Source organism: Cryptomeria japonica, chromosome 7 (assembly GCF_030272615.1).
Source record: "Cryptomeria japonica chromosome 7, Sugi_1.0, whole genome shotgun sequence".
NCBI classification, from domain to species: domain Eukaryota; kingdom Viridiplantae; phylum Streptophyta; class Pinopsida; order Cupressales; family Cupressaceae; genus Cryptomeria; species Cryptomeria japonica.
In genome coordinates, this window is record NC_081411.1 from 398,344,951 (window position 1) to 398,372,444 (window position 27,494).

At 37.6% G+C, this 27,494-nt stretch overlaps 1 protein-coding gene across 1 annotated transcript in view; it reads left to right on the plus strand.

The window, feature by feature from the left end:
* The first annotated feature begins 4,662 nt into the window (after window positions 1-4,662).
* Window positions 4,663-27,494, plus strand: part of LOC131062304 (trafficking protein particle complex II-specific subunit 130 homolog) — a 206,542-nt gene continuing 183,710 nt past the window's right edge. The window contains exon 1 of the mRNA XM_057995932.2: window positions 4,663-4,964. Coding sequence (XP_057851915.2) covers window positions 4,901-4,964 — 64 coding nt within the window. The 5' untranslated portion in view covers window positions 4,663-4,900. The remainder of the gene's footprint in view (window positions 4,965-27,494) is intronic.

Consider the following 27,494-nt stretch of genomic DNA (forward strand, 5'->3'; position numbering starts at 1 on the left):
CATGTAGATGCTGCTCTTCCTGAAAAGTAACGCTCATGTCTATTGCATGTTCTTCATGCCATTGTGGTGTTCCAGAATCCCTGTCACTCACTATGTTCTGCGGAAGATTATGCAGGCGGAATACCTCATGGAAGAACCACTCGACCACCTGGGCTGCCTGGTATCCAGTGGAGATGGAAAAGAAATGGGCATACTTGGTCAAATGATCTGCCATGACAAAGATGCAATCCTTTCTTTGCACGAGGGGAATTCCAGTAATGAAATCCATCAAGATGCTATCCCATTTCTAGTCAGGGATTGGCAATGGTTGCAACAGTCCAGTGGGTAAGGTGTGCTCAGATTTGATTAGCTGGCAGGTGGAGCATTTCCGCACATACTGTAGAATGTTGTTCTTAAGTCCCTTCTAGGAAAACCTCTCCCAGTCCTGCGTGTAGGTTTTCAAGTATCCCGGGTGTCCGGCTAGGGGAGAATCGTGCATTTTCTTCAGAATCATCTCCTTTATCTTGGACTCAGGCACCAGATAGATTATGTCCTTGTAGTAAATGATATCGTCAACCACCTTGTATCCGTCATCCTGTACTTGACCATCCATCAGTTCGAAGGCAAAAGTATTCTTAGAGTATTCAACCAACAGATGTTCCTTCCAATCCGCTGAAATCTGGGATAGAGAATTTATGGCAAGCCTTCTAGCAAGGATCTGGCAAAGCTCTTGCTGACTTATTAACTCCTTCAACTCATCTATCAATCCTTCATTCGATGTCATGATTCTCCCGACAAGATGGCAGAATGACTAGCTCTACTACCACTGTAATGTACCGTACGCCTCCCTCACTCCACCGTAGAGGCCACCCCGTACGGGCAACACACGACAACAAAACTTATATGTACAGTTAATAGTCTCCACACCGCACAGTCAACACACTCAACCGTACGGTATCGTACACAACAACACAACCTCCCGTACGTTCACACACTCCACCATACGATCAATCGTTCCCTCCACCGTACGGATTAATGCTCTCCACCGTCGACCAACCCACCATATGACCAATTCAATCCCCCGTACACCTTGCATCATATGGCCCCCACTTCGTACGCCCCTTCAGTCAATTGATTCCCCTGTGCAGAATTAATTATCTCAACCCCGAAAAGTGAGAGATGTACAGACAAGCAATGATGTTACAAACAATTACTGGAATACTAGAATGCTCAAATTATGAATATTATTCAGAACACAATATCAGATATCATTGACTAATACAGATTTGTCTTTGAATGAAGACTTCACAAATTTGTAGCATAACATGAAATATTAGAATGATATTTCCAATGGCAGACTAGGGGGCTGTGAACCACCGAAACTACGGATACCAAATAGGGAGGGTCTTTCACCTCTGAAATGGCAAAAACCAGAACTCCAACAGGAATTTGAACAAGACAGAAAAATATCAAAATTCGCATACCTACAACTATGACAAACTCGACCATAAATATGGGCTCTGGGAAACTTCCCAAAGGGTTACAAACGGGCCAACACAAACATAACTTAACTAATAAAATAGAAAAGTGGGGCCCGACAGATTTTATTATTAAATTTAGGGCCATACAATAATTAATATTATTTAATTATATTGGGGACATTACAAATCCTCACTACCCAAAGATTGCTTGCCCTTAAGCAATCCATCATCAAATGGTTTGCCCACTGCAGAGATCCAGGGTCCCAAACCAAGCATGCACACTGATAGCCATATTTGAAATCTCCATGCCGCAACATGACCACGTGCTCAAATGTGGAAGAAAGTGAGAAGAGTAAACCTCCCTCCAACTTCCACTGCTCCACTCTAATATAAACGTTGCCATGCTTGGAGTCGTCAGGATCCCACTGAAATGAATCATCAAACAAATTGATGCCCGAATCCCAAGCTATCATGCCATCATGCCAATCAGTCATTTTCCCATGGTGGTTTGGAATCTCAAAACTCATCTGCAACATGTTCTTCTCATGTAGATGTTGCTCTTCCTGAAAAGTAACGCTCATATCTGTCACATGTTCTTCATGCCACTGTGGTGTTCCAGAATCCCCGTCACTCACTATGTTCTGCGGAAGATTATGCAGGCAGAATACCTCACGGAAGAACCACTCGGCCACCTGGGCTGCCTGGTATCCGGTGGAGATGGAAAAGAAATGGGCATACTTGGTCAAACAATCTGCCACAACAAAGATGCAATCCTTTCTTTGCACGAGGGGAATTCCAGTAATGAGATCCATCAAGATGTTGTCCCATTTTTGGTCAGGGATTGGCAATGGTTGCAACAGTCCAGCGAGTAAGGTGTGCTCAGATTTGATTGGCTGACAGGTGGAGCATTTCCACACATACTATAGAACGTCGTTCTTAAGTCCCTTCCAGGAAAACCTATCCAGTCTTGTCTGTAGGTTTTCAAGTATCCCAGGTGTCCGGCCAGGGGAGAATCGTGCATTTCCTTCAGAATCGTCTCCTTTATCTTGGACTCAGGCACCAGATAGATTCTGTCCTTGTAGTAAATGATGTCGTCAACCACCTTGTATTCGTCGTCTTGTACTTTACCATCCATTAGTTCGTAGGCAAAAGTATTCTTAGAGTATTCAACCAACAGATGTTCCTTCCAAACCGCCGAAATCTAGGATAGAGAATATATGACAAGCCTTCTAGCGAGGATCTAGCAAAGCTCTTGTTGACTTCTTAACTCCTTCAATGCATCTCATGATTCTCCCAACAAGCTGCCAGAATGACCAGCTCTGATACCACTGTAATGTACCGTACGCCTCCCTCACTCCACTGTACGGTCCACCCCGTACGAGCAACACATGATAGCACAACTTCTCAGTATGGTAAATAGTCTCCACCTCGCACAATCAACACACTCCATCGTACGGTATCGTACACAACAACACAACCTCCTGTACGTTCACACACTCCGCCGTACGATCAATCGTTCCCTCCACCATACGGCCAACATCCTCCACCATACGAATTAATGCTTTCCACCGTATGACCAACTCAATCCCCCGTACACCTTGCAACGTATGGCCCACACTTCGTACGCCCCTTCATTCAGTTGATTCCCTTGTGCGGAATTAATAATCTCAACGCCGGAAGTGAGAGATGTACAGACAAGCAATGGTGTTACGAACAATTACTGGAATACTAGAATGCTCGAATTATGAATATTATTCAGAACACAATATCAGATATCATTGACTAATACAGATTTGTCTTCGAATGAAGACTTCACAAATTTGTAGCATAACATGAAATATCAGAATGATATTTCCAATGGCAGACTAGGGGGCTGTGAACCACTGAAACTGCGGATACCAAATAGGGAGGGTCTTTCACCTCCGAAATGGCGGAAACCAGAACTCCAACAGGAATTCACACAAGACAAAAAATATCAAAATTCGCATACCTACAACTATGACAGACTCGGCCATAAATATGGGCTTCGGGAAACTTCCCGAAGGGTTACAAACGGGCCGACACAAACATAACTTAACTAATAAAATAAAAAAGGGGGGCCCGACATATTTTATTATTAAATTTAGGGCCATACAATAATTAATATTATTTAATTATATCGGGGACATTACAACCAATGTTAGCAAGAAAATAAGGGAACATAGACCGACGTTATTAGTCCCAAGTAATTTTTATGTGTTGTATTTATACTCCAAACTCATTAATATTAGAGGGATAAGGAGTTAGTCTGAACTGTGCATTAACTAATTAACACAATGAAATAGACATAAAACTAATTTCCATATAAACCATAACACATAATAGTTATAACTCCATGTATTTGTTTGTTCATCACGTACACATGCTATGAGATTCACCCTTCTTATAATTCCATCTTCCTCTATATCTACTTGGTGGGACGTGTCTACTATATTCTATTATTGTCTCAAAGGGCGTCTCTTCAGCTAGAAACTTTGCAACCTCTATGTTGTGATTTGCGATAGGATATTTGTGATTTTTTTTTGCTCTAGTTGATCCCTTGGTAACAATAATCTAATAACTATTAGATTATTAATTATTTATGAATAGGGGTTATTGAATATGTGTGATTAATGCCTCTTCAAGTATTTTGTCATCCTTCCTTATATATTTAAGGAGTCTCTCTTTCATTTGAGGGTAAATGAATTTAGAGTTTTATCATTATGCAAAGAAGATATTATTGACCATGTGGAAGCAAGGAGAAGTATCCCATGTTTATTCTATTTTTGATAGACTATAAAAAATATATAAATATGTTTAAACTCTTGAGATGACAAACCAAGCCTAAACAAGTCCACAATTATATAACCCAACTAGTGAAAGTTGAAACTTAGACCTATATGAAAAGAACCCAAAACTTTAATACAATCTTACCAAATATTCAAATTCAAACACTCTTAAATTCGAATATTATGTTTTAATTTAATTTTTAAATAAAAAAATTTGAATTATTTTTACGACACAATCTTCCATTCTTTGAGTACTTTTTAACATATTCAAACATATTTAAGTACAATGACTAATAGTATGAAAAAATCAAATAAAATAGAATAGAAGACATTTAATGTTCACAAGGCCACACTGCCGAAGGGACCCATTGACGAATTCGGAATGATGGGTGAATGGGCACGCTTAGAGGAGCTGCGTTCGAGTTTCTTCAAAGGCAAAAAATATTAAGAAAATAGGATCTTCTTGCCATTAATCAGATTAAAAAACATATTATGTCGAAACATGAAATAAAGATCATAAAAACGAAAGTAACGCTTCAAAGTTACAGCGGGAGGAAATGAAGTGAAAAAACCTTGGATCCTCAAAACCCCATTCTCAGGAGATCTGTCGGCTAGATCTGGAGCCATTGAGCAATGGCCAATTATCTTGCTCAGTTTCAGACTATTAAGAACACTTCGGAACGACTTATTGTTGCCAGTAAGTCATCTTCTTCGTCTCTCTTCTTATTTCAAGAGCAGTATTGTCTTCATATCCCCTAAATTTGAATTAAGCATTGCTACAGTTGGTATTGCATAGGAAACCGATGAATCAATTCTCAGAGTTATCATTGTTAACGAGTTGCGATATATACATACATCTGCTTTAGCACAAATGCATCATTAAATTAAAATGCCGGCTTTGTGTAGCCCCTGTAAATTTAAGCAGTTCATTTATATTGAATAACTGCAATGCATTTAAAGTAAGATATTAATGACAATAAAATAAATATTTTTGCCTACTTTAGTAAAACTATTTTAGAGAATTACTGGACAGATGTCGCGATTACAGAATGCTTTAAAATTTTGTAAGCCAACTAGATTTATCGTACTTCTTAAGCTTGCAGAGGGTGATCCCGAACATTGAATTCAAATAACTTATCCCAGGCTTTGTTGTGCACGTCATGCCTCGTCTGTACCATGGAATGAAAATTATTGTGCCGAGCTCTAGCTTAACTTCTCCGAACAAGTGTCAGAGCGAGAGGCTTACAACAAGTTTATTCAAAATTAAAAATTGAAGCAAGAGGAGCTCCTCAGTTTAGATCTAGGGTCAGGTCTCTGTATAATATAAATACATATCAAAAGTTTGCTGCTATGCAATCATGCCACATTATGCTTGGCATCGTGTTTCACCATGCGGAGTATAACTTATACATGATTAATGAATTTGAGAACGGCTTTTGTTTATGATCTTCTTCACAATACATAAAAAATAGATTCTTTTGTATGAATGTGCTGATTTTTTGTAACTTGGCTATGATAAAAGTTGGAAAGATTTTTTTTGAAGGGGAGGTGTAATCTATTAGGTCATATTAAGGGAGACCTGTAATCAGCTCTTTTTTTGAGTCGGTTGCCTTCTTGGAAAAATATCTTCTTGTTATTTTGAGGCTGATTTGCTTCTGCAGACATTAATATCTTCACGGACCAATTTCATGCCTTCCATACTACTCAGGCGCCATTTCTCTTTTCCTTGAAGGGTTGTTAGAGATGACATACATTGGCAATATGTTCATGTGGCTTTCAAATCTCCACTGCATCTTCTCAGTTATTGGATTTTTATGTTGAGCATTTATTGCAAATTGTTATTAGTTCGATTGTATGCACCAACTCCCACCCTAATCTCTACATCATTGTTTGCACGGCCATAGGATCATGCTTGGCCACTTGGGTATTTTTGTACCAATTGTGGTTGAGACAAATTATCAAATTGTTCGAGGCAATAGCATCTGTTATCTTTTCTCTCCCTATGGTATAGAGAGAAGATCAAAGATATTGAAATGTCATGCCTATCATGTGAGCTGAGGGAGTTATATTTTTCTATAGATTCTTGAGGCCTCACTAACTTTTTCTCTTATCTAAATTAGAGGTTTTGTTTCTCCCTTTGCCTTCAAGAAGTAGTTACTTTGACATATCAATCTCTAGAAGGGATTAATAGAGTCAACCTATTTCATCTACCGCTGATGTCAAGTGTTTGTTGGTTACTATAGTTACCAGTGTATGTGGAGATAGATAAATGGGATGCTGTTTTCCTCTATGAGTTTCCATTAGGGCACATGAAAATTCTTAATCCTACAATTTCAGCTACTCTTCCCCAACATCTAAATTTAATTTGTAATCCAGTGGACAACATACTGATTATTATAACTTAGATGTATTACAGGCAGAAACAATTAATTACAATAAATGTAGCATCAAGATGATACTAGAATCAGTGTTTCAAGACCCAGACTCGCCTTGGACTCGGCAAGCTAATTTTTTACTCAGATTCAAACTTGACACCCAGACTCTGCAAAAACTCGGCACACAAACTCAGCAAGGACTTGGCAAATTGAAAAATCCAAGAAATTCAGACATTTTAAAGGATTTAAAACTTGTTTCTTGCACCCTTTTATAAATAAAAATTAAATACACAATAATCTCATAAAATAGAAGCTACTTTGAACACATACACAAGTATACATCGACCGCATAAGTATAAACACAAAATTTAGTTGAAGGAAATAACACATTAGATATATAAATAGTGTCAAATGTCTACAAAAGTCATGGAATATGAAATCCATGGCATCAAAAGTTCCCAACAATATCAAAATAAAAGCTAGTAGTCTATTGCTTGGAGGAGCCTATATCACTTGGCACCTCGACCCTCCTATGTGTGCACCTAAGATAGATCTTGGATGATGCTGCAGCCATGATATCTGCCTCTGTCTTAGGCTCAGGTTCAGGTTCAGGTTGAATGACATCCACATCATTGTCCTCTTCCAATGGGTCTCCTTGTGCTCTAACCTCCTCCTCTGCCATGGCTATTGCCTCTACCTCTCGATCCACCTGATTAACCCATGTTAAGTCACCATTGCTGAAGACAAGATCATCACTCTCAGTGATCCACTCTGATTGTGGATCAACCTCCTCTAAAGTGCTAGGTGACGCGTCAATGCCCAAAACCTGTTTATGATGGAGGCGAAGGTTGTAATGTACATACACAAGATCATTCAACCTTTTCATTGACAACCTATTGCGCTTTTTGGAGTTTGTGTGCTCGAACATACTCCAATTGCGCTCACATCCCAAAGCACTACATGGTTGGCTCAAGATATGAACTGCAATTCTTTGTAGATGTGGCACCTTAGCACCAAACATCTCCAACCATGCATCTGAAATGAGAAAAATAAAATTCATTTTGCTTGCATAAGTCTTATGCAAAGAGATCTCCTTGTGCATTCTTGAACATCTCTATTTCACGGACTATGTGTGCTCCAATTGATGAATCAGATGACAGTCGCTCTACAACTGTGTAGAGCCTAGTCAACACCTCCTCATCAGCCTTAAAATCTAGCTGAAATTGGAATGTAAAGGACTATGAAGCTAATGGTGCCATCGTTGATCAATGATGTCCCATATGCGACCATGCTCAGCCGCATCCCCTATATAAATAGATCTAATGGCCTCCTTCACCCTGTCCATGCCTTCATATATGTAGTCCATTGTGGCATTCTCTCCTTTGGCAACTCGTAGAAGGACAACTAGAGGCTCTGTGAACTGCAACCATTGTGAAACACTAAGCTTTAAGTTAAGTCTTTAACAATGAACATAAATAAGTGTGAACAAAAATAAGCAAATGAAATGGAAATAAGAACAAAATATAATGAAAAGTTACCTGCACAATCTCCTTGGCCGGTTGCCAAAAAGCATGCTCATCAAAAACCCGATCAACCATATCAATTGCTGTGGTGGTCTTTGCATATGGTGAACAAAGCACTTCTCACTCACAAACATGCATCTCAAAGTGGCCTTGAACTAAAGCAAGGATTGTAATGAGATAAAATTGGTTGCAAAGTGGGTGATTCTTGGACGAGCATTTAAAAAATATTATAAGGTTGAGGACATAATTTGCTGCATTATCTGTGACTATTTGTATTACGTTCTCCTCACCCACCTCGACCAACACTTCCTCCAAGGCCCCACAAAGAAATTCATCATTTTTTGTGTTTCTTTAAGCATCATTTGACTTCAAGAACATTGTGCCACTTTAGAAAGGAAAAAAATAGTGATTTTGTAAAATAATAAAAAAATAAATCTTGAACACTAAATCAATGGACTTTACAAACTACAATTACCTAAGGAAGAAACAAGAAAGTTTAGCAATGTTCTATTTCTTCTATCGGTCCAACTATTAGTCATGATGGTGCAACCCTTCCTTGCCCATATCTTACGTTGGTCATCAATTGTGGCTTTGACATCAACCATCTTTTGAGACAAAATGACACCTTTTATGTCCTTATCATTAGCGGTTTTGAACCCTACACCACAAATAGTAATAGCGTCTATCATGTTTTTCCAATAAGGAGACCTAAAACAAATTATATAAAGAAAATAAATAATAAGTCACTAACTTTAAAAATTAAAATCTTAAATGCCATATATTTTTAAGTCTTAAAAACAAAAAAATCAATCGACATAGAAATCAAATTATGTATTTTAAAACAAAAATAATAGTGATTACTAGGTTGCTTGGAATGGTGCAGTAGAACCAAAAATCTCTAATTGCATTTTTTGTAGTGTCATGCTTCTCCTTGTTCCAACCCATGCTCTCAAGTGATGGTTGGGAACTTGGTGTCATGTGTGGAGCAAATTATGAATCTACTTGGGATTTATTTTTAAGACTCCGAGGCCCAACACTCACACTTGCACTATGAAAGATGCCAACTGAGAATCTAATCCAGTCTGAAGTTTTTTTGTTTGCTTTCAAATCTTTGACCAGCAAATTGTTTTATTGGTTTGAGGCGAGTTTTGATGTTTTTTTAGTTTTTGGGGTTTTGCTTGCTTATGCCAATGAAAATTTGCCAAAAGAATGCACTACATAAAAGAAACAATTGACTGAAATAAAATTTCAGAACTCAGATTTTATTGCAGCAAATTATAAATTCAAGAGAATGACTATTTAAGACAACTAGAGCCAAAACTGGCCTACCAGGTGTCCAACGCCCTGCTTGGATGAGCTTATTTTGATGCTAGAGGTGGTGCACAAAGCAATACAGGAGCCTCCAGGTGCTGCAAATTGTTCCAATGTGTTTTATTCTCCTTATATATAATATTCAAAAACAATTTAAGGAAGAAATAGCAGATCAGGTGCTTATTCCAAATTCTTGCTAGGAGAAACAACCTCCAAAATTGACCCTTTTTACCCACTAAAATGCTGATGTAGCACAAATGTGTTAAAATTTCCCTGAAAGAACCACTAATTTGTCTTTATTTGCTGCCAACAATGAATTTACACACAAATTTCCAGTGTTCCACGGGCATTGGGGACGCGTTTCCGGGACGGGGGGACCAAGGGCCTAAGTTTGGGGACGGTGGCGGGGTGGTGGTGCTGATATAGTTAGACATATACATATAGTACTTGAAAAACTAGTTTTGAAAAGATGTATGACAATATTACAGTATAAGAATTACATTTTCAAATGAGACTATAGGAAATTTGAAATACTAAATCTAAATACCAATTACCAAGATTTCTAAGTTGTGTTGTTATATGGAGCCTAATCAGACTCGGAGGTTAGATTTTCCCTACTTCTATCGGCGCGGTTTCCCCCTATATTTTTCAACGTGGGTTTGGGGGCAGCGCCCCCAAGTTGGGGTCAAGGGGCATCGCCCCTTGCGGGGTGAAGGGGCAGTGCCCCTTGCGCATTCCCTGTCGTGATACAGGGTGGGGTCGAGGGGCAGTGCCCGCGAGGCCAAAAATACTTTTATTATTTTTGAAAGCCGTCGGGTGTTATTTTTCTATTGGCCCACGTCCAATTAGAGTTACCCCTTAACCCCCAAAAAACTTAAAAAATCACTTTTTAAAAAAAAATTAATTTTAAACATTGCATATATGTGGGGGCGACAGGAGACGTCTGGGCATCTCCCCGTCCCTTGAGAGACATTTGCACGTCTCTCGAAGGACAGGGAGATGCCCAGACGTCTCCCAAGGAGACTTCTCCACGTCTCCCTGGGAGACGCGAAGATGTCTCGATGTCTCGGCAGTGGGACGGCGGGGGACGTCGCATCCCCGTCCCCCTGTCCCCGAAACGTTTCTTATGGGGAGATGTGGCCAAAAAGGGGGGGGAAGCGTCCCCGTGGAACACTGCAAATTTTTGAATCAAAACCCTCTAATTTATTTTATTGGCTTCATAGGAGAAGCAAAGAGGGTACGACCACCCTGGAAATGGTATGGCCAGCATTAAAAGCACAATAACTGTTGGAAAATGTTCCCCAATCTGTTCCAATCTTCTCAAATGTGCTGTAGATGATCTATTCTTGCTGAAAGTATGAATTTTTCTCTAGATTTTGGCCCCAAATGACCTGAAAGAGGATTCCTTCAATGCATAGGTGAATGGGTTTTCATCCACACACTGAATAAGGGTGAGAGTTTTCGTTCTCAACCTGAAACTCCAATCAAGCTTGCTGCTGTAGAGCTCTCTAGGGAAGAAATTGTCAAATATCCAATGAATAATGAATAAAATGCTGCCCCCAATGTCTTTTAAACATTCCTCAAACCCTAATTCGAATTTGGGGTTAGGCTTATACTTTTGGCATAAAAAAACATGTTAAAATGTTTCTTTTTATTAAAAAATAACTTCCTCTAAGTGGTTTGACCGATTGAGGGTCTAATTCCTCATTAAAAGTGGCCATATTATTAAGTTATAAGTTATAACCTTTAAGTTATAACTTCTAGGGAAATGTGCCAAGGGGCCATTTTATAATTCATCATTAACTTTTATTAATCTCCTTTTTAATAAAGTTACTTTATAATTTTTCTAATTATAGAAAAAGTAACTTTATAATGAATTATTATAAAGTCTATGTAACTTAAGCTCACCAAGGCCAAAAATTGACTAAGTATAGACTCCTCTTGGTAAAGCCAATCATCCCCTAGCCTCTGTAATTGCTTGCAGAGATGGCTAACAAGAAAAACTATGCAATTGAGTGATCACAGGAAAAATGGGGACATTACACACTACCACTACCACTACTCATGGATCTAGGAAATGGAGGAATCCAAGAGGTCTTTCTACCTATGTTTTCCATTTCTTCCCTTTGCTTCCTTAATTCTTTTCTCTTCAAAAGCCTCTATTTGCATCTGTACTTCATGTACAACATCAATGGGTGCTAATGTGCATGGTTTAGCATCATGCATTGGTATTTGTGCAAGATGATACTTCAAACGATTAATACCTCCACCATTGTATTTTGTTTTGCAATGCAAACATGTTATTTCACCTTTTTTTTTGCTCTGGGGATGACATCTTTTCAAGCAGGATCTTTTCTAAGTGGGGTAGAACTAGACATTATATTTCAAATTTTGGATCAATCTATAAATGAATGGTAAGATGCAATAATTTATAAATGATAATAATTAACATTTACACTTTCTAATTGAATTAAAATAAAAAAAAAAGAAAAAACTAAGAACAATTAGGGTTTGCAGCTAAAGAATTAAGGAAAAAAACAGCTAGGGTTTGATTATTTGATAGCAAGGGTTTCTTTTTTTCCCATTAGCCTTAAATGAAATAAAATAAAACAAATGTACCAAAAAATGGATGTTTGAAATTGATGAATAAAAACAACAAACAACAATTTTTTTTAACTTACCTCTTCAAATTTGCTCCAAAAGTGAATAAAGGCAGCTCCAAATTAGTTGTGGTCTCCTTCAAATCCTTCTTGAGATCCTTTACATATGTCAATGCAAGCTACTAACCTGCCCAAATGATCTTCAATCAACCTACTCGGTTTTTCTTCAATGGCATACTAGTTTTGCTCAAAGCATTGTTTTTCTCTCCTCGTGCTTGAAAACAATAAGAATGAAAAATGGAGGAACTGTCCTCAGGTCTGGGCGGTACTTCAAGCTGCCAAGATGACTGATTTCATGGAGAGAATGCATGAGAAACGGCCTGAAATTACGAGAATTTTCAAGAAGGGTTGGAATAAAGGTACATTGACCATAGGCAGCAGGATGGTCAAGGTGACTGAAACTATGATCGCTGAGGCTACGGGTCTTCCAATGGACGACATCAAGTTCTATAGGGATAGGAAGATTTCAGATGCTGCCGTGAAGAAATTTCCGAAGGATGAGGAGGAGAAAGCCAGATTGGTGAAGGGCAGCCATACCTACTACTCGCCAAAGGTAATTAAGCTAATTTGGCGAAGGGTTTTGCTTGCTATTATGGAATTTATCACTCTTGATGGTAGATTTACTAGGGTTTACAGCTATCATTTTGTCATTCTAAACCACTTTCGGTATAAAGAGAAAATTTCCATTTCCATATTATCTTTTCTGCGCCCTAAATGCTGGGATCAAGGATGCAATATCCAACCCCAATACCAATCCAACAATGCATGAGGGTTTGATGGTGATTCTGTATAATCACATTAAGAACACCACCATCCATCTGAACATAGCTGAGGTTTCTGAGTCGGAAGAGGATCTCGACGACTTTGAGGATGGGGAAGGTGATGGCCATGACACGGAAGCTGAGGCAGAGGATGACCCCCAAATTGCTGGGTCGAGCAGGAAAAAAAGAAAAACAGGGCATGAGCTACAGAATAAAGGGTTGGCCAAAAGGAAGCAGAGAGGGGAGGATGAGGATAGCTGGTATGAAGAGGATAATGAGACTGATAATGACATGGATACTAAAAGCGACGAGGTCCAAATCCTCTCGGGCCAGAAGCAGAAAAGGAAAACTCCTAAAATTAAGGATGTGGGAACCAAGAATCAGTCGCCTCTCACGACTGACTCTAAGGATAAGGGCTTGATGGAGGAGGACACGGCCATGAAAGAAGCTCAGAGCTCTGATGTCAGGGAGGTGGGTCTTGAGGTGAATTTAGAGCCTACTGGAGACAAGACCCAGGAAGATCATCACCTGGATATAGACCTCTACATCAATAACGACACAGATAGCTTCAACAAGGTGCTCCATTGGATGCAAAAGGAAATTTCTGGCATTAAAACCAAGCAAGCCCAGGATGCAGGAAAAATTGAGACTTTAGAAGCAATAGGCTCGGGTAAATTCAAATCCCTCCCAGATTGTCTCAGTGAGCTCACCAAAGCTATTAGTAATGCAAAGGAGATCATCAATGCTAATCGGAATAGCTTTCTTAACTTGGAGAATAGAGCAGGGGCTACTGAAAAAAGACTTGAAGGAGTCGAGAACACGCTCAAAAATATTGGTGAGCAAAGTCATAAGATCCTTAAGGCCGCTTCAGCTAGTATGAAGGCTTTTATCAGTAAGCTTAAGAATGACTATGGGGATAAGGCTTCGGCTGAAGCAAAGGATGATACCCCTGAGGGTAAGGAGACTGCGCTTGGTAGAAAAACGTGTGCGAGCACCAGAAAGATGCAAAGCAAAAGCAAGGAAATTGAGGAAATCAAGCGGGCGACTGATAATATGGAACAACTGGAGTTGGAAGCTGTTGAGATGCTTCAGAACTTAACCTAACTTTGGGCTCTCTCTGTCGGTCCTATTTGTTTTTGTTAGTTGTCTTTAGTTTTGTGGCTTTTTTGATCGTCAGCTGTCCTTTTCTAAGTTGTTGTCTTTTGCGTTTTACTGTGCTTTAATGTATATCTTTTGGTCTTTTGGTTGTAATGGGTTTCAGGGGCCCATCAAAACCTGTTTTCCCTTATTCAAAAACAATAAGAATGACTTTTAGGGGTTGGGGAATTAAATGTCTTTTACTTTTCACTTAAACTCTTTATTTTTTAAATTTTTTGTGACTTTTTGAAGTGGCTGGGGCAATAGAGTTTGGGGCTTGGGACTGCGCGAGTCTGGCCAAGTCTTGTAGACTCAGCGAGTTTGTCAAGACTCTGCTAGCCTTGGTCAAACTCGGCGAGTCCAAGTCCAGGGGCTCATAAACCTGGCATGATCGACCCTTCTTGGGACTCGGCAAACTCGGCGAGTTTTTCGGAGTTTTGTAACACTGACTAGAATTGTAATTGAATGCAACATGAATGAGTGAAGATAAAGTATAACATAGATAAAAACATTTGAATAAAAGGAAACAACTCTTTTATTGATCTGAGAGGCATGTATTATGTACAACTATCTTTTAAAATAGATGTCTACTATCCCTCTTTGATTATTGCAAAAGGCAGCAATCTTGGAGAAGAGTTGCAAAGATATGTACTATACAATCTGGTCTTTATGATTTCTACTAGGAAAGAATAATTATTGATCTCTCTATGCTTTGCTCTGCTATTTTTGCAAGTTGCAACATGTAGTGGCTTGGGGAAGAGTGGATGGGGTAGTTGGTATAAAGAATCCAAAGAGTCATGTAGAAAAAGAATCGAATCATCTTGAAAATCTGAAAATCCAAATGACAAGTGTCCATTACAAGTTGAATAGGGTTTGTTGTGAAGTGTATTCTGTTAAAACATAATATTTTGGTTTCTTATTTCTCTAGGATTTTATAATTTTGATACATTTTTGCATTTGCTTTTGTGGGGCCATTTTTAACATTTTTTCAGGAAAACTAAGGTTCTATTTAAGGGAAAGGGCTTAGAGAAAATCCGAAGCTTTTCGGTGCATATTATGGTTTTCCATTTTGTGCACTAGTAGAATTAGAACCCTTGCCAGGTGAACATCTCAAGGGGGTTTTATTTCAAATTGCCTCCTGTATCAAATATCCCTTTTTGGAAAGAAATAGTCCTAATTGTGTTAGGTTTGAAGGTGAGAACTGTCAATGTACATAAGAAATTCTTGGTGTTAAAAGTTATTTTCTTCCACTTGAGTGGAGTAATCTATGCAAAATTCATTTTACTAGTTGCTAAGATCTGAGAATAGTAATGTCAACAAACTAACATTCTATAATTATCGTAATCACACTTCTTGGTATAATTCACAAGGATAAAGCTTTCAACATTGAAGAGACTCATGAACCTCCTACCATAGTAACTGCAAATGATAGGGCAAAAAATATATGTTTTATGCTAGAGGGAAGGATTTCTACCCTGATTTTAAACATGTTTTGTTGCACCAGAGGCATTGGATCCATGTCTATTACTTATATTTACAGGTTCTCTTTAATGACAGTGGAGTTTATGGTAGTTTGAGAAATCTTTTGAGTGTAACTGAGACAAAAATTCATTTGCCTTATCTTTGCCCCAAGAGATTGTGGAATTTTTGACTAGCGTATCTCATTTTTTCTGATAGCTTGAAACCATTTAGTATGGAATGGTTTTGCAAATTGTGAATGATTTCAATAGATAATTAATATATTGAAAATCAAAAGGGCTTGCCATACTCTCATATGTTTTTATATGAACGTCTTATGTAGAAAAGCTTGCTTCCTCTGCAACCTTTCATGTTCAAACTGCATATCGATCAACATTTCTTCTTTAAGAATTTATTTTTCATAAACATTTCCATGGATTGATAACATCTCTTTTTGGCTTGAGTTGTTTCTTTTGACTCTTTGAGGATAGAATCGACAAACCTAGAGCATTGGATTTGGAGGTTTTTAACTTCCTCATGTCAAGGTTGAGGGTTTTCTCTTTTGCACAAAGCTCATTTTACAATTTTTTTTTTAATGCTATCAGATTTCCACAATCCATGATTACAGTTTTACTTAGTGACTTCTGGATTAAATTGTGTAAGAAATTTTCTTATCATCAACATTTTGAATCACACTCCTTGATTCATCATCAGGATGAAAAGATTTCAAAGAAGATGTGATTCGAAACGTTGATGATAAATTTTTTTCTAACACAATCTAATCCAAAAGTCACTAGGTGATTTTTTTTTGTTCATAAGATGTTAGTTCGTTTTCTACCGCTTCTCTAGTTGTATTTTTCAGGCCTATTGACTTATTTTGGCCACCTGTGGACAGACAATTTTTTTCTTTCTCATATTAGGTAGAAAGCATTATTCGTCAGGTTGAAAATTGTCACCATGCCTATAACCATAAAAAAAACCTTAGAGCTTGTGGATTATGGGGCTTGATTGGACTCAGCTACTATGTGTAGGGAACCTGCTCTAATACAACTATTTTTTTTTGGGTGATCCAGTTGACAACACAATAAATTGTTGGAATTTAGATGTAATCTATGTTAGAAGCAATTAATTACATAGTTGTAGCACAAAGATAATTATAGATCTGTAACTAAATGAACTGTAGATGAGTGAAGATAAAAATATACACAAATAGAAACATATGCAAATAAAGGAACTAACTGCTTTACTGATTTGAGAGGTTTGTACAGCTATCTCTAAGAAAATATGTAAGCTATTATGGTTTGCTTGTTACAGAAAGGTAACTATCGAAGGCACCACTTTACTTGGAGTGGTCTTTTTGATTTCTATTTGGAGGAGGAATGGCTATGGACCTCGATCTAGGCATAACTCCGCTCAACTCTATTTGTAGTTGTGTGTTGTGTTGTGTGGTGAATAGTGATTATAGAAGAATTAATTTATTAAATCATCTTGAGAATCTGAAAAGCTATATGATAAGTTTCTGCTAAGAATCCAATATAATCTGGTATACTAAGTTTTTATTGAGTTTTTTTGTTGAATCTGAGCCTAAAATGTGTCTAATGAGTCCAAGTTTCTCTATTGCAAAGAGTACCAGTTAAGGGCAGATATTTTAGCATCTATAAGTCTTTTTTGGGAGAGGTCTTAAAGATTTGCCCAAGTATTTTGGTTCAGTAGCATAGTGGTCAATCTTGGGGGATCAATTTTGTAAAAGGTGTATTTTACATGCACTTAAAAGATTTTCAATTTGTTGCTCATTTATTGAAAATTTATTGATAATTATGAAGAGTAGTTTTAAGCTTGCAGAGGCTAGGTGGGTTCCCATGGGTGTTTCTTGCCATTTCCTTGAAAGAACAACTTGTGGGTAGTCTAGAGGCCATTTAAACTAAAACATTAGAAGAGGATGGCGTTGAAGATTCCAAGTTTAAAGATTCTCCTTTGTACTAGCATGATAATAAAAATGATATTTTAGAATGTGAGGATAATTTTATAATGCCCCAAGCTTTTGCCCTAGACATCAGTGGCGAATACACAAACAAACAATTTTTGCACTCCTACACACTTGAGATGCTGTGACACAATGCAACAGCACTCAAAGCGTGCAACAGTATGATGACACAAGTGGAAGTATTAACCTTGTTATGTGACAAACATCACCATGACGACCATACAAGGGGATAGAGTTACCCCTAATGGTGGTGATTGGGCACTAGACCATGATCCCGTTCTCTCATGAACACATTGTCTCATTTTGCAACCTGAAGGGGGCTACAACCAACATCAACAAGAAATGCTAAGCAAATAGTTGACTACTCATTTTCATACAAAGGCACAACTTGCAACACAAGGGAGTGAATGTTGATACAAATAGCATCAGTCAGATAAAACTGATACAAACCCCTTTTCATCAGATAGCATTAATGCAGATATATATATGTTCGATCTTGAAGATGTATGAATATGTATGAATATATATATGAAGTAATAATAATTACTTCATATGTATATTAATATATATTGATATATCATGATCTATCGAACTCCTTCATAACTATCTATTTGCACTTAATAAAGATGCCATTGATATATTATCGGATGTGATTAGTAATTGACCAATTAATATGTCGGGCTTGTTTAACTGCCACCGATTGGGAATCAGTTAAGGATGCCTTAGTTACCGATACACATTATCGGGTTATGCATTAACACCGATAACAATTGGTTAATATGAATCACATAAAGGCACTGATTTATATCGGGTTAATTAGCATCATGTCGGTTGGGTAATGATAGGATGCGATCAAGGGTTATCTTGATCGGTTAAGGACATAACCGACCAAGGCAACTCTTGGTCTTCCCCCATTATCTTATATAACCCGATTCATTTGCTTGGAGAAGGATATCGAAATCAATTAATGTTCTCTCTTCATCTGCAGGAAATAACAATCAGACATATTACATTGTGAATAAAAGAAATAAATACACTATATTGTATTTCATATATAACTTGTTTTCAAATTGAAAACTGCTTATACTTTTACATGGTATCAGAGCCAAGTTGATCAAACTTTGAGGCTATTCAATTTTGTGAATAATTTAAGAACAAGGTTATATACTACATCACCAATGGCCAGCGCTATCAGATTCGAAGACAGACTCGGAGGTGGCGATGATTTTTCAGCTTGGAAGTTCAGAATCCAGATGATCTTAAAGGAGAACAAAGTGGATTCATTTGTTCAAACTAAAAATGAACCTGACAAAACAGCATGGATTGAGGGAAATGAAAAGGCCATTAAAATAATAGTTGATGGGGTGAGAAACAACATAATGCCCATCATAAGAAAACATCAGACAGCCTATAAAATGTTCAAAACACTTGAAAGTACATTTGAGATATCAAATGCAAGTCGAACTCTGGCATTAAAACGAGAAATAAATCATATCACCATGAACAAGGGGGAGACAATCAACGCCTACTTTATGCGGATATCAATTCTAAGAGATGAACTAGCAACTCTGGATTACGAGATCCAAAGCAAAGAGTTAACACTCATTGCTCTAGATGGGTTGCCTAGTGGATAGAGTACATTCGTCCAAGGCATTGGTGCAAGGTTCAAATATCCTAAGTTTGAAAGATTAAGGGATGATTGTCTCCAAGAAGAATCAAGATTGAACAAGATGGGAATAAAACAAAAGAACATAGACGAAGACCTTCAAGTTCTAAATACTAACACAAATAAGACAACCAAGAAGAAGCAATTTAGGAAGAGGAAGAGTCATCAAGGCAAGAACACTTCAAAGAGAGACCTATCACATATTCAATGCTATAGGTGCGACAAGTTCGGGCACTTTGTTGCAAAATGTCCAGAGAGAGCCAAACAAGTGACATTTGCCAAAGCAGGAAAATCTAAAAGAGAAGATGACTCCCAGAACTATGTCCTCTACTCAGCACTTACAAGCCATGCATCAAATAAGTCTAACTCTTGGGTGATCGACAGTGGCTCATCTAGACACATTACAGGGTTTAGAGAAGTGCTAAACTCCATGATAGAGGAGAATAATGAGGAAGTAACTATCGGAGATGATTCCTCACATCCAGTTAGGGGAATTGGTTCTTGCACCATCAAACTGAAGACAAACATATCATTGCAACTCGAAGGAGTACTATATGTCCCCGGCATCAAGAGAAATCTAGTCTCCATATCAGCCCTAGAAGATAACGGGTACAGAGTAACCTTCATGGAGAACAAGGTGTTGGCTTGGCCAAGAAATTCTTCCATCAAGAAAGCTAAAGTCATTGGTCAAAGACAAGGCTATCTGTATGAGCTGTGCACAGAGCCCAACCTAGCCCTAATTCATGAAGCAACAAATGCAAATGAAGTCTGGCATAGAAGACTAGGCCACCTGAATTATAGAGCTTTATCATCTATGGGAAACCTTGTCACAGGTTTACCTAAGTTGCAGCAATATCATTCAGAGGCATGCAAGGGATGTGCCCTAGGTAAAAATATCAAGGGTGCCCTCCATAATAGTACTAGGAAGACAAGCAAAGTTTTAGAGTTAGTTCATTCTGATGTATGTGGACCCATGTTCGTACCCTCTCTAGGAGGATGTTTGTATTATGTAATATTTGTTGATGACTACTCTAGGAAAACTTGGATCTACTTTCTGAAGTGTAAAGAATCAGAAGAGATCCTTAGTAGGTTTAAAGAGTTACAAATCACTAACAGAGAACTACTCAGGAAATAAAATTAAAATCCTAAGGACTGATAATGGGGGGAATACACATCAGAATTATTTAAAGATTTTTGTAAAAACTCAAGGATTAAGAGGGAGCTAACAATACCTTATAATCCTCAACAAAATGGGGTAGCTGAGAGGAAAAATAGGACAATTGTAGAAGCTGCCAAAGCCATGATTCTTGATCAGAATCTAAATATCAATCTTTGGGCAGAAGCAACTAACACTGTTGTGTATATACAAAACAGATGTCCTCACTCACATCTTGAAGATAAAACTCCTGAGGAAGTATTTACCAAACTAAAGCCAAATATCAGCCACCTTAGGATATTTGGGTGTCTTGTCTATATACATGTACCTAAAGAGAAAAGACTAAAACTAGAACCTTCTGGAAAAAGGGGAATACTTGTAGGATATAGTGAAACATCCAAGGCCTATAGAATATATATACATGGTTAGAGAAATATTGAACTTAGTAGGGATGTAATCTTTGGGAGTTTATAGAATAATGAACTTTCCGAATAGTAGATGCTTATCTCATTACAATTGGGACAATTGGGAGAGGGAGAGCATCATCAAGGGCTTTTCCGCCCAACAATGGACATAAGTCCCTCGCGCCACTTCCTATTGGTGGGCCCGACCCTTCATGAGGGAAGTAGATAGAGGATAGAACAAATGCCAATAAGCCTCTGAGCTTGGTGTTTAGAATCTGCATTGACTAACCGGTCATACATTATAGGTACGCCCTAACTTGCATGACACTTTGGCTAGTGGTGTATTTGACTCTTGTGAATTGATAGATGCATGCTGACTGCAGCACCACCTTGGCCAAGGTTTCATATCAAGCACGTAGGGTGTTGTCAATGTTCACCACCCTTTCTCGGCCTAAAGAAAGGAACAATTGGGTTCTTGCAACTTATTCAAGGGTCCAACTGACCATTGGTAAATTGTTTGAAAGAGGATAGAGGTATAACCCAACCAAGGAAAACAAACATAAGACCTTACGTAGCTTAGGGTGCCGAGGTAACATACTAAGACCCGGTTCTGACTGTTATATCAAGCTGTTCATGGTTACTTATTCCAGAATTAAGTTTGGGCTTCCATTCTCAAACATCAACACTGAAATAACAGGACAGAGCTAACCAAGGAATTGGTCTGTCTTAATCAAATATCAATCACTGAAAGAATAGAACTAAGCAAAGGAAATCGGTCTGCCTTAATCAAACATCCAATACTGATATAACAGAACAAAAGTAAACAAAGGAATTCTGTCTGCCTTATTCAAACATCAAATACTGAAATTACAGAGTAGTGCCAACATGGTGATCGAGTTCCCATTATCAAATACTAACTGTGACATAACTGGCTTCACATACTTCGCATCTCGGATTATTGAGCATGCAGTTCACCTACCAGCGATACCATTTATTGGTATGCCGTCAAGATCCCTGGCGATTACAACATCAATTTTGATACTCAATATAATTATCATACAAATCAGGAATAGCAAATAACAAGCTCTGACTCTCTTTCAACTTATCGCCTAGTTCATGCATTCATAATCTTACAAACTTGATACGATCTCTGAACTTAGGCATTAAGAATTAGCATCAGATAATCAAGCAAAACAGAGATAGAAGAATTATTTCTCTTGCCTGAGAATTAACAGAGCAATCCAATACTCTTGCCAAGCTCATGGCAATCGGCTCAAATGCTGAACAAATGCAAGCATAGCTTCCAAACTACATTCAATGCACAATAGTGATTCGATATTGCCACCCCCTCAAACTTCTTTCTCAGAACAAGTACGAAAAACAGATAAAGTTCATGAATTACAGAGCAACATCAATGATGTCTCATATCACCAAGACGGCAGCCCCCGCCTCAGTGTAATGTCCCCTTTTGTGAATCCTTAGAAATAAGGTACTATTAGCTTACACTTTAATTCTAGATGACTTCCTTCTAAATAATTAACCCAAAATCTTCATATAAACTGAAATAGTCGATACTAGATACCACTTGTAATAAGAATGATAGTTATAATCTGCTATATGAATATACTTATGCCTCTAACTTGATACAGCTGGTGTCTAAGGATTACAATGAATGTGTTGTTCAGAATTTGTAATGCATGACCCTTATTAATCTGTTAACATGTAATATCTCTGGTGGGAACTGTGCAATGACTATGTGCTGATCTATATTACAGAGAAACCTTTCTGCTGTTTCTGATACAACTGTAAACTCAGGCTGTCAGAGTTCTCCCTGTCATTTATAGCTGTGTCTGATTATTCCTTTGAAGTATACAGATAATGGTGTCATTCCTGATTGTTGACTTCTAATCCGAGCAACCGAGTAAGCCCAAGGCGGGTGCTTGATTGAGAAGACCTGAACCAGTAATAATAATAATCTCTTCCTTTTGGATATTGTGAAATATCAGCTTTTGATCAAACTTCTATTATATCTTCTTCATATTATCTGCCGGTGTCTATCCCCCCCACTAATCAGAGATTGCGATTGTTCTTCTATACCATGTGATTAGGATGAGGAACTACGTGGATGAGACATGTCTCGTGGATTGTGGCAATTGCCTACCTTCATTGCACTACTTCCTTGTAGTCGCATCCTTTCATTATTAATGTTATCCACTGCATCATTATCCTTATGTTGATTGCTCTATAATCAGTGAGTCATAACCTTTTATTAGTCTTCTTAATAACCGGTGATTAATATATCTTCTCCACTAATCGATTAATACACTTATGCTTGGACAATATCGTGTTGCCCTCAAGGACAGATGGTCTTCTCTCCTCAATTAATATTGCAATCAATAGTCGTCGTTTATTAATGGTCGGTCTCTTGACAACCACATTGGTCCTTTCGTCCTTGATAGAGATCGATGATCTCCTTACCATTCTTTGATCTGATACCTCCCCAATAATTCGTATTGTTATTGACCACCGATATGGTATTTGATATCTTTAATTGTTTTTAGTCATCTGTTCAATGATAATCTTCCTGATACACGGATGCCATGTTTTCTTAATTAAGGTCTTCCCTTGATTAGAAACATGCGAGTATAAAGCACAGATATTTCTTGATTGATACTCATATCCAGATTGTGATCGCTACTTATGCTTTTGTCTATTCCTTATAGCCTTATGCCTTCATCTCTACTTCTGATCGATCCATGGTGATACGGTGCACATGTTGGAGGTCTCTACTACAAAACCAATATTCTTCCACATAATCGTGTAGCTGCATAGAGGTGCTCCACTACGGAGAATAAATCATAGTGTCGTGCGCAAGTTATTACCACAGAGTATGTCACATGATATTTATGGTTACAGCAACACACACATACTGAATTGGCGATACTTGCTTCTCTCGATCAATAAATAGCATTGTCGCGATTTCAATTATCTTCTAATACTCATATGATCACCCATATAGAACGCCTTCCATAATTGGTATTGGTTTACGATTTCTTCATCTTCTACGACTAAGATAATTTCGTTTGATACCATTACTATAGCCTTGTGCTTTAGAAACCTGTTCTTCGATTCCTCAAACCACAAGCTTTCACGGCAAGCCAACGCAAGATTGTTGGAGTCTAGTGGGGACATCACACTCAGGTTTGAATCAACATAAATAATAATGCCGTGGCTAACGCCAAGTGAGCTTGGTGATCAAGCACCGACACCAAGACATAACGTCCCAATACTTACACAAGGTCTCTGCCACAAAGGTGGTGGCCACACAGACTTACTTGTCGGTGGTCACTGAAATTAAGAGCCCTCAATAATGCGATACTTCGCGTACTATCACATAGCAAATAACATATATGGATATATTCTAAGTCACCAGGTTCGAATTCGAATTCGAAGTTCGACAAGGAAAAAATTCGAAATGTATAAAATTCGAATTAAATTCGGCTTATATAATTTTTATATATAAATAATATATCCAATAAATTATTAAATTAGTTTAACTATTATTTTTTAAAGAAGAAAGATGCTAAATTTAAATTTATTATAGTTAAATATTATTTTTTTATAAAAATTTAACATAAATAATATTATTGACATCTAAGTCTTTTTAAATAAAAAATAGAAGTTGTGAGAACATATCTTTTAAATGTTAATAGAATTAAAACAACAGAAGAAAAGCTTAAAGGAAAAAGTACTTTAAATGAACATAAAAACCTAAATAAAAACTTAAACAATGAAATTCTATTCATGCGACTTGTGACGACATCGAACTTGCTGGCTCATGCCAAGCTTGAGGGCATTGGGTTTTTCGCGTCGGAATTGTAGGGCATCGGGTTTTTGGCGTTGAACTTGCAGGGTGTTGCTTGGTCGTGTTGGGCGTTGAACTTGTAGGGTGTCACCTCCGTTCAGATTTGCAGGATGTTGCTTGGTCGTGTTGGACACCTTTGTTCGTGCTTGTAGCTTCTCCAACACTGGACGTTTGTGAATAAATAGACCCGTGAAGGAAGCTTACGGTTTTTAAAATACATTTTTTATTAAAAACCCTAACCCATCTACCGTACGAATTTAAGATGAACTTAAACGTATTTTTTAGGGTTTTTAAAAGTTCGTTGAATTTCGAATCTCATGGATCAAATTCGCTGAATGCGGTGACTTAGGATATATTCATATCCATACACGTACGTTATTGTAATGTCCCACCCCATGTGGAACACTAAAAACTGCAACCTGCTTGTTCATTTTAGATTAATAATACTATATTTTGTTTTCGAAGTGGTCTTTCAGAACTAGATAGAGAGTGCATAATTTTTTGTTTGTTTGGTGTTTAGCAAGGTTTGATGCAACCGACGGAAGCTTACAACCATGATTGATAACAACAACAATTGTGGAAATTAAAATATTATTCAGATTTGCTACAAGCTTGTAATTGACAAATTCCCTTGAAGGGATTACAATAGTATACTCAAAATACCTTAGCAAAACATAGTGAGCATACTCGATAGGCTTTTTCTTCGTAAGGATGAAGTGAGGAAGAACTGAATGATATTTGCAAGTCTGATCTATAGTAAGCAGCCAAGCATGTCACTCAGAAAACTGATTCTTTGCTGCTGTTTGCACTTCAAAAATCATAGTGAGTTGGTAATGAAGACTTGATTCTGATTTGCTGGTTTGTTACAACTGTAACCCACTTTGTCAGCCCACTAATAAGTTACTTCCACTTCTGAACAGCCATCAAAGTGGTATGGCCTGTCAAGCAAGCTGGTTACTCAGAAAATTGATGATAAATCACTTGAACTCCCAAATCCCAGTGCTGAAACCTTTAAAAAACTTTCTTCTTGGACAGCCAATTATTTTCCAACTTGAGCATAGCAGATTTGACCTCTTAAAAACCTTCAAAAATGCCTAGGAAGGGGTCGGCTAGGCAAGCAAGTAGCCGACTTAGAAAACTTAATAAATATATTCTATAACTCCCTTAAATCTGCTGCAAACTTAAACTATATTGGTGGTGTACATAAGTCTTGATGTCTTCAAGATGAAATTGCATAAGAAACCCTCTTCTTAGCTACCAATGAGCCAAAATAGGGGGTGGCTTGGCACACAAACACCTCACTCAGATTTCAACGAGCAACTCTTCAAAACTGAAAATCTTTGAAGCTCCAATGAAACTGCCGCTATGAGATTTTCCTTGCACACTCTTGGTTGATCTCCCACAACTGCAAGTGTGTTTGCTAATGAAGGTTTTTGTCTCCACAAGCAGCTCAAACCCTAAACCAGCAAGCTCCTCAAGGAGGTAAGAGTGAAAATAACAAAACATACATGTCTCAACCCTCTCACAAGTTGGCTTCATATACTTTTCAAGAAGTGTGCCCTAATTAGGGTTTCCTTTCCCTTAAAATATCTTATTATTACCTTTTTAATTTTTGAGATAAATTAGTCTTTTAAAATCCTTAAGTGAACTCATTCTCTCTCCTCAAGGGTGGCTAGCAAGAAGGCACCTCACTCTCTCACTAGACTTGAGTCAATTTTAGGAGGTGTTTTGCTTGATTTTAATGTAATTTTAAACTGGGAATTTGGTGATAATATAAGTGTTAACTGATTCCACCAAGATTATTCTAGAGTGCCATCTGGAACAGGAGAATAATCACCAAATCAAGTGTCCTCTATTCGTATCATTAGTCTATGAGGATTCATTAATAGACTAACTCTGAAAATTGAACTGACTAGGATGAGGGGACATTACAGTTATTCTCGTATGTGTGTGGGTATGAATATGTTCCTCAAACACATCAAGCATTAGTAATGCATACACACACACGCGCGCATATATCTATAGATCTATGTATACATATATATACATATATATGTATGTATATACATACATATACACATACACATGTATGCATATACATACATATACACATATAGATGTATATATATATATGTACACATATAGATATGTATATATATGTACATATATACATATATATGTATATGGATATGCTCCTCAAACACATCAAGCAATAATACTGCATATGGAGGTAACAAAGTATATATATATGTATGAATGTTTATAAATATATATGTATGCGCATGTATGTATGTATGTATCTATATATATATATACTTCGAACATAAAATAGAGAGACAATTAAACAAGAATACTCAACATCAAGAAATAGATTCAAACCAAGGATACCTGACTACCCAACGGTACTAGGGTAACAAGATGACTCTAGGTCAACATCAACAATAAAGTGGAACAAATCTTACTCAACCAAGGCCGTGACACCCAAGGTATACGTCCGATTAATTGGACCTAGGACTCATTGGCAATGTTCTTGTCTAATATCTACGACCCTCTCCTTGATTATACTCTCCCTCCCTTCTGAGGGTGTTGAGGTTCCTGCAAACACTTGCTCACAAGAAAATTCAGTTAGTCACATCTTCACTGTTATGTTAGTGTCATAATATGCTGCTAATTAAATGACTTCATAATTCATTGTCTTTTAAATAACAACTTCATTCATATAAGAATAAACATTTTCATCGATTAACCAAAACAAAACCATAATAAGCATTTTCCAAAAATTAAGAAAAAGGGATGTAACACTCCAAACTTGAATCCTAGCCTAACTAAGGCATCATCTACAAGCCTACAATCATGATTAACTATCAACACTAGGTTTCAACTTCACAATATAAGAAAGGTCACACGACACAAGACAAGTGCAAGGC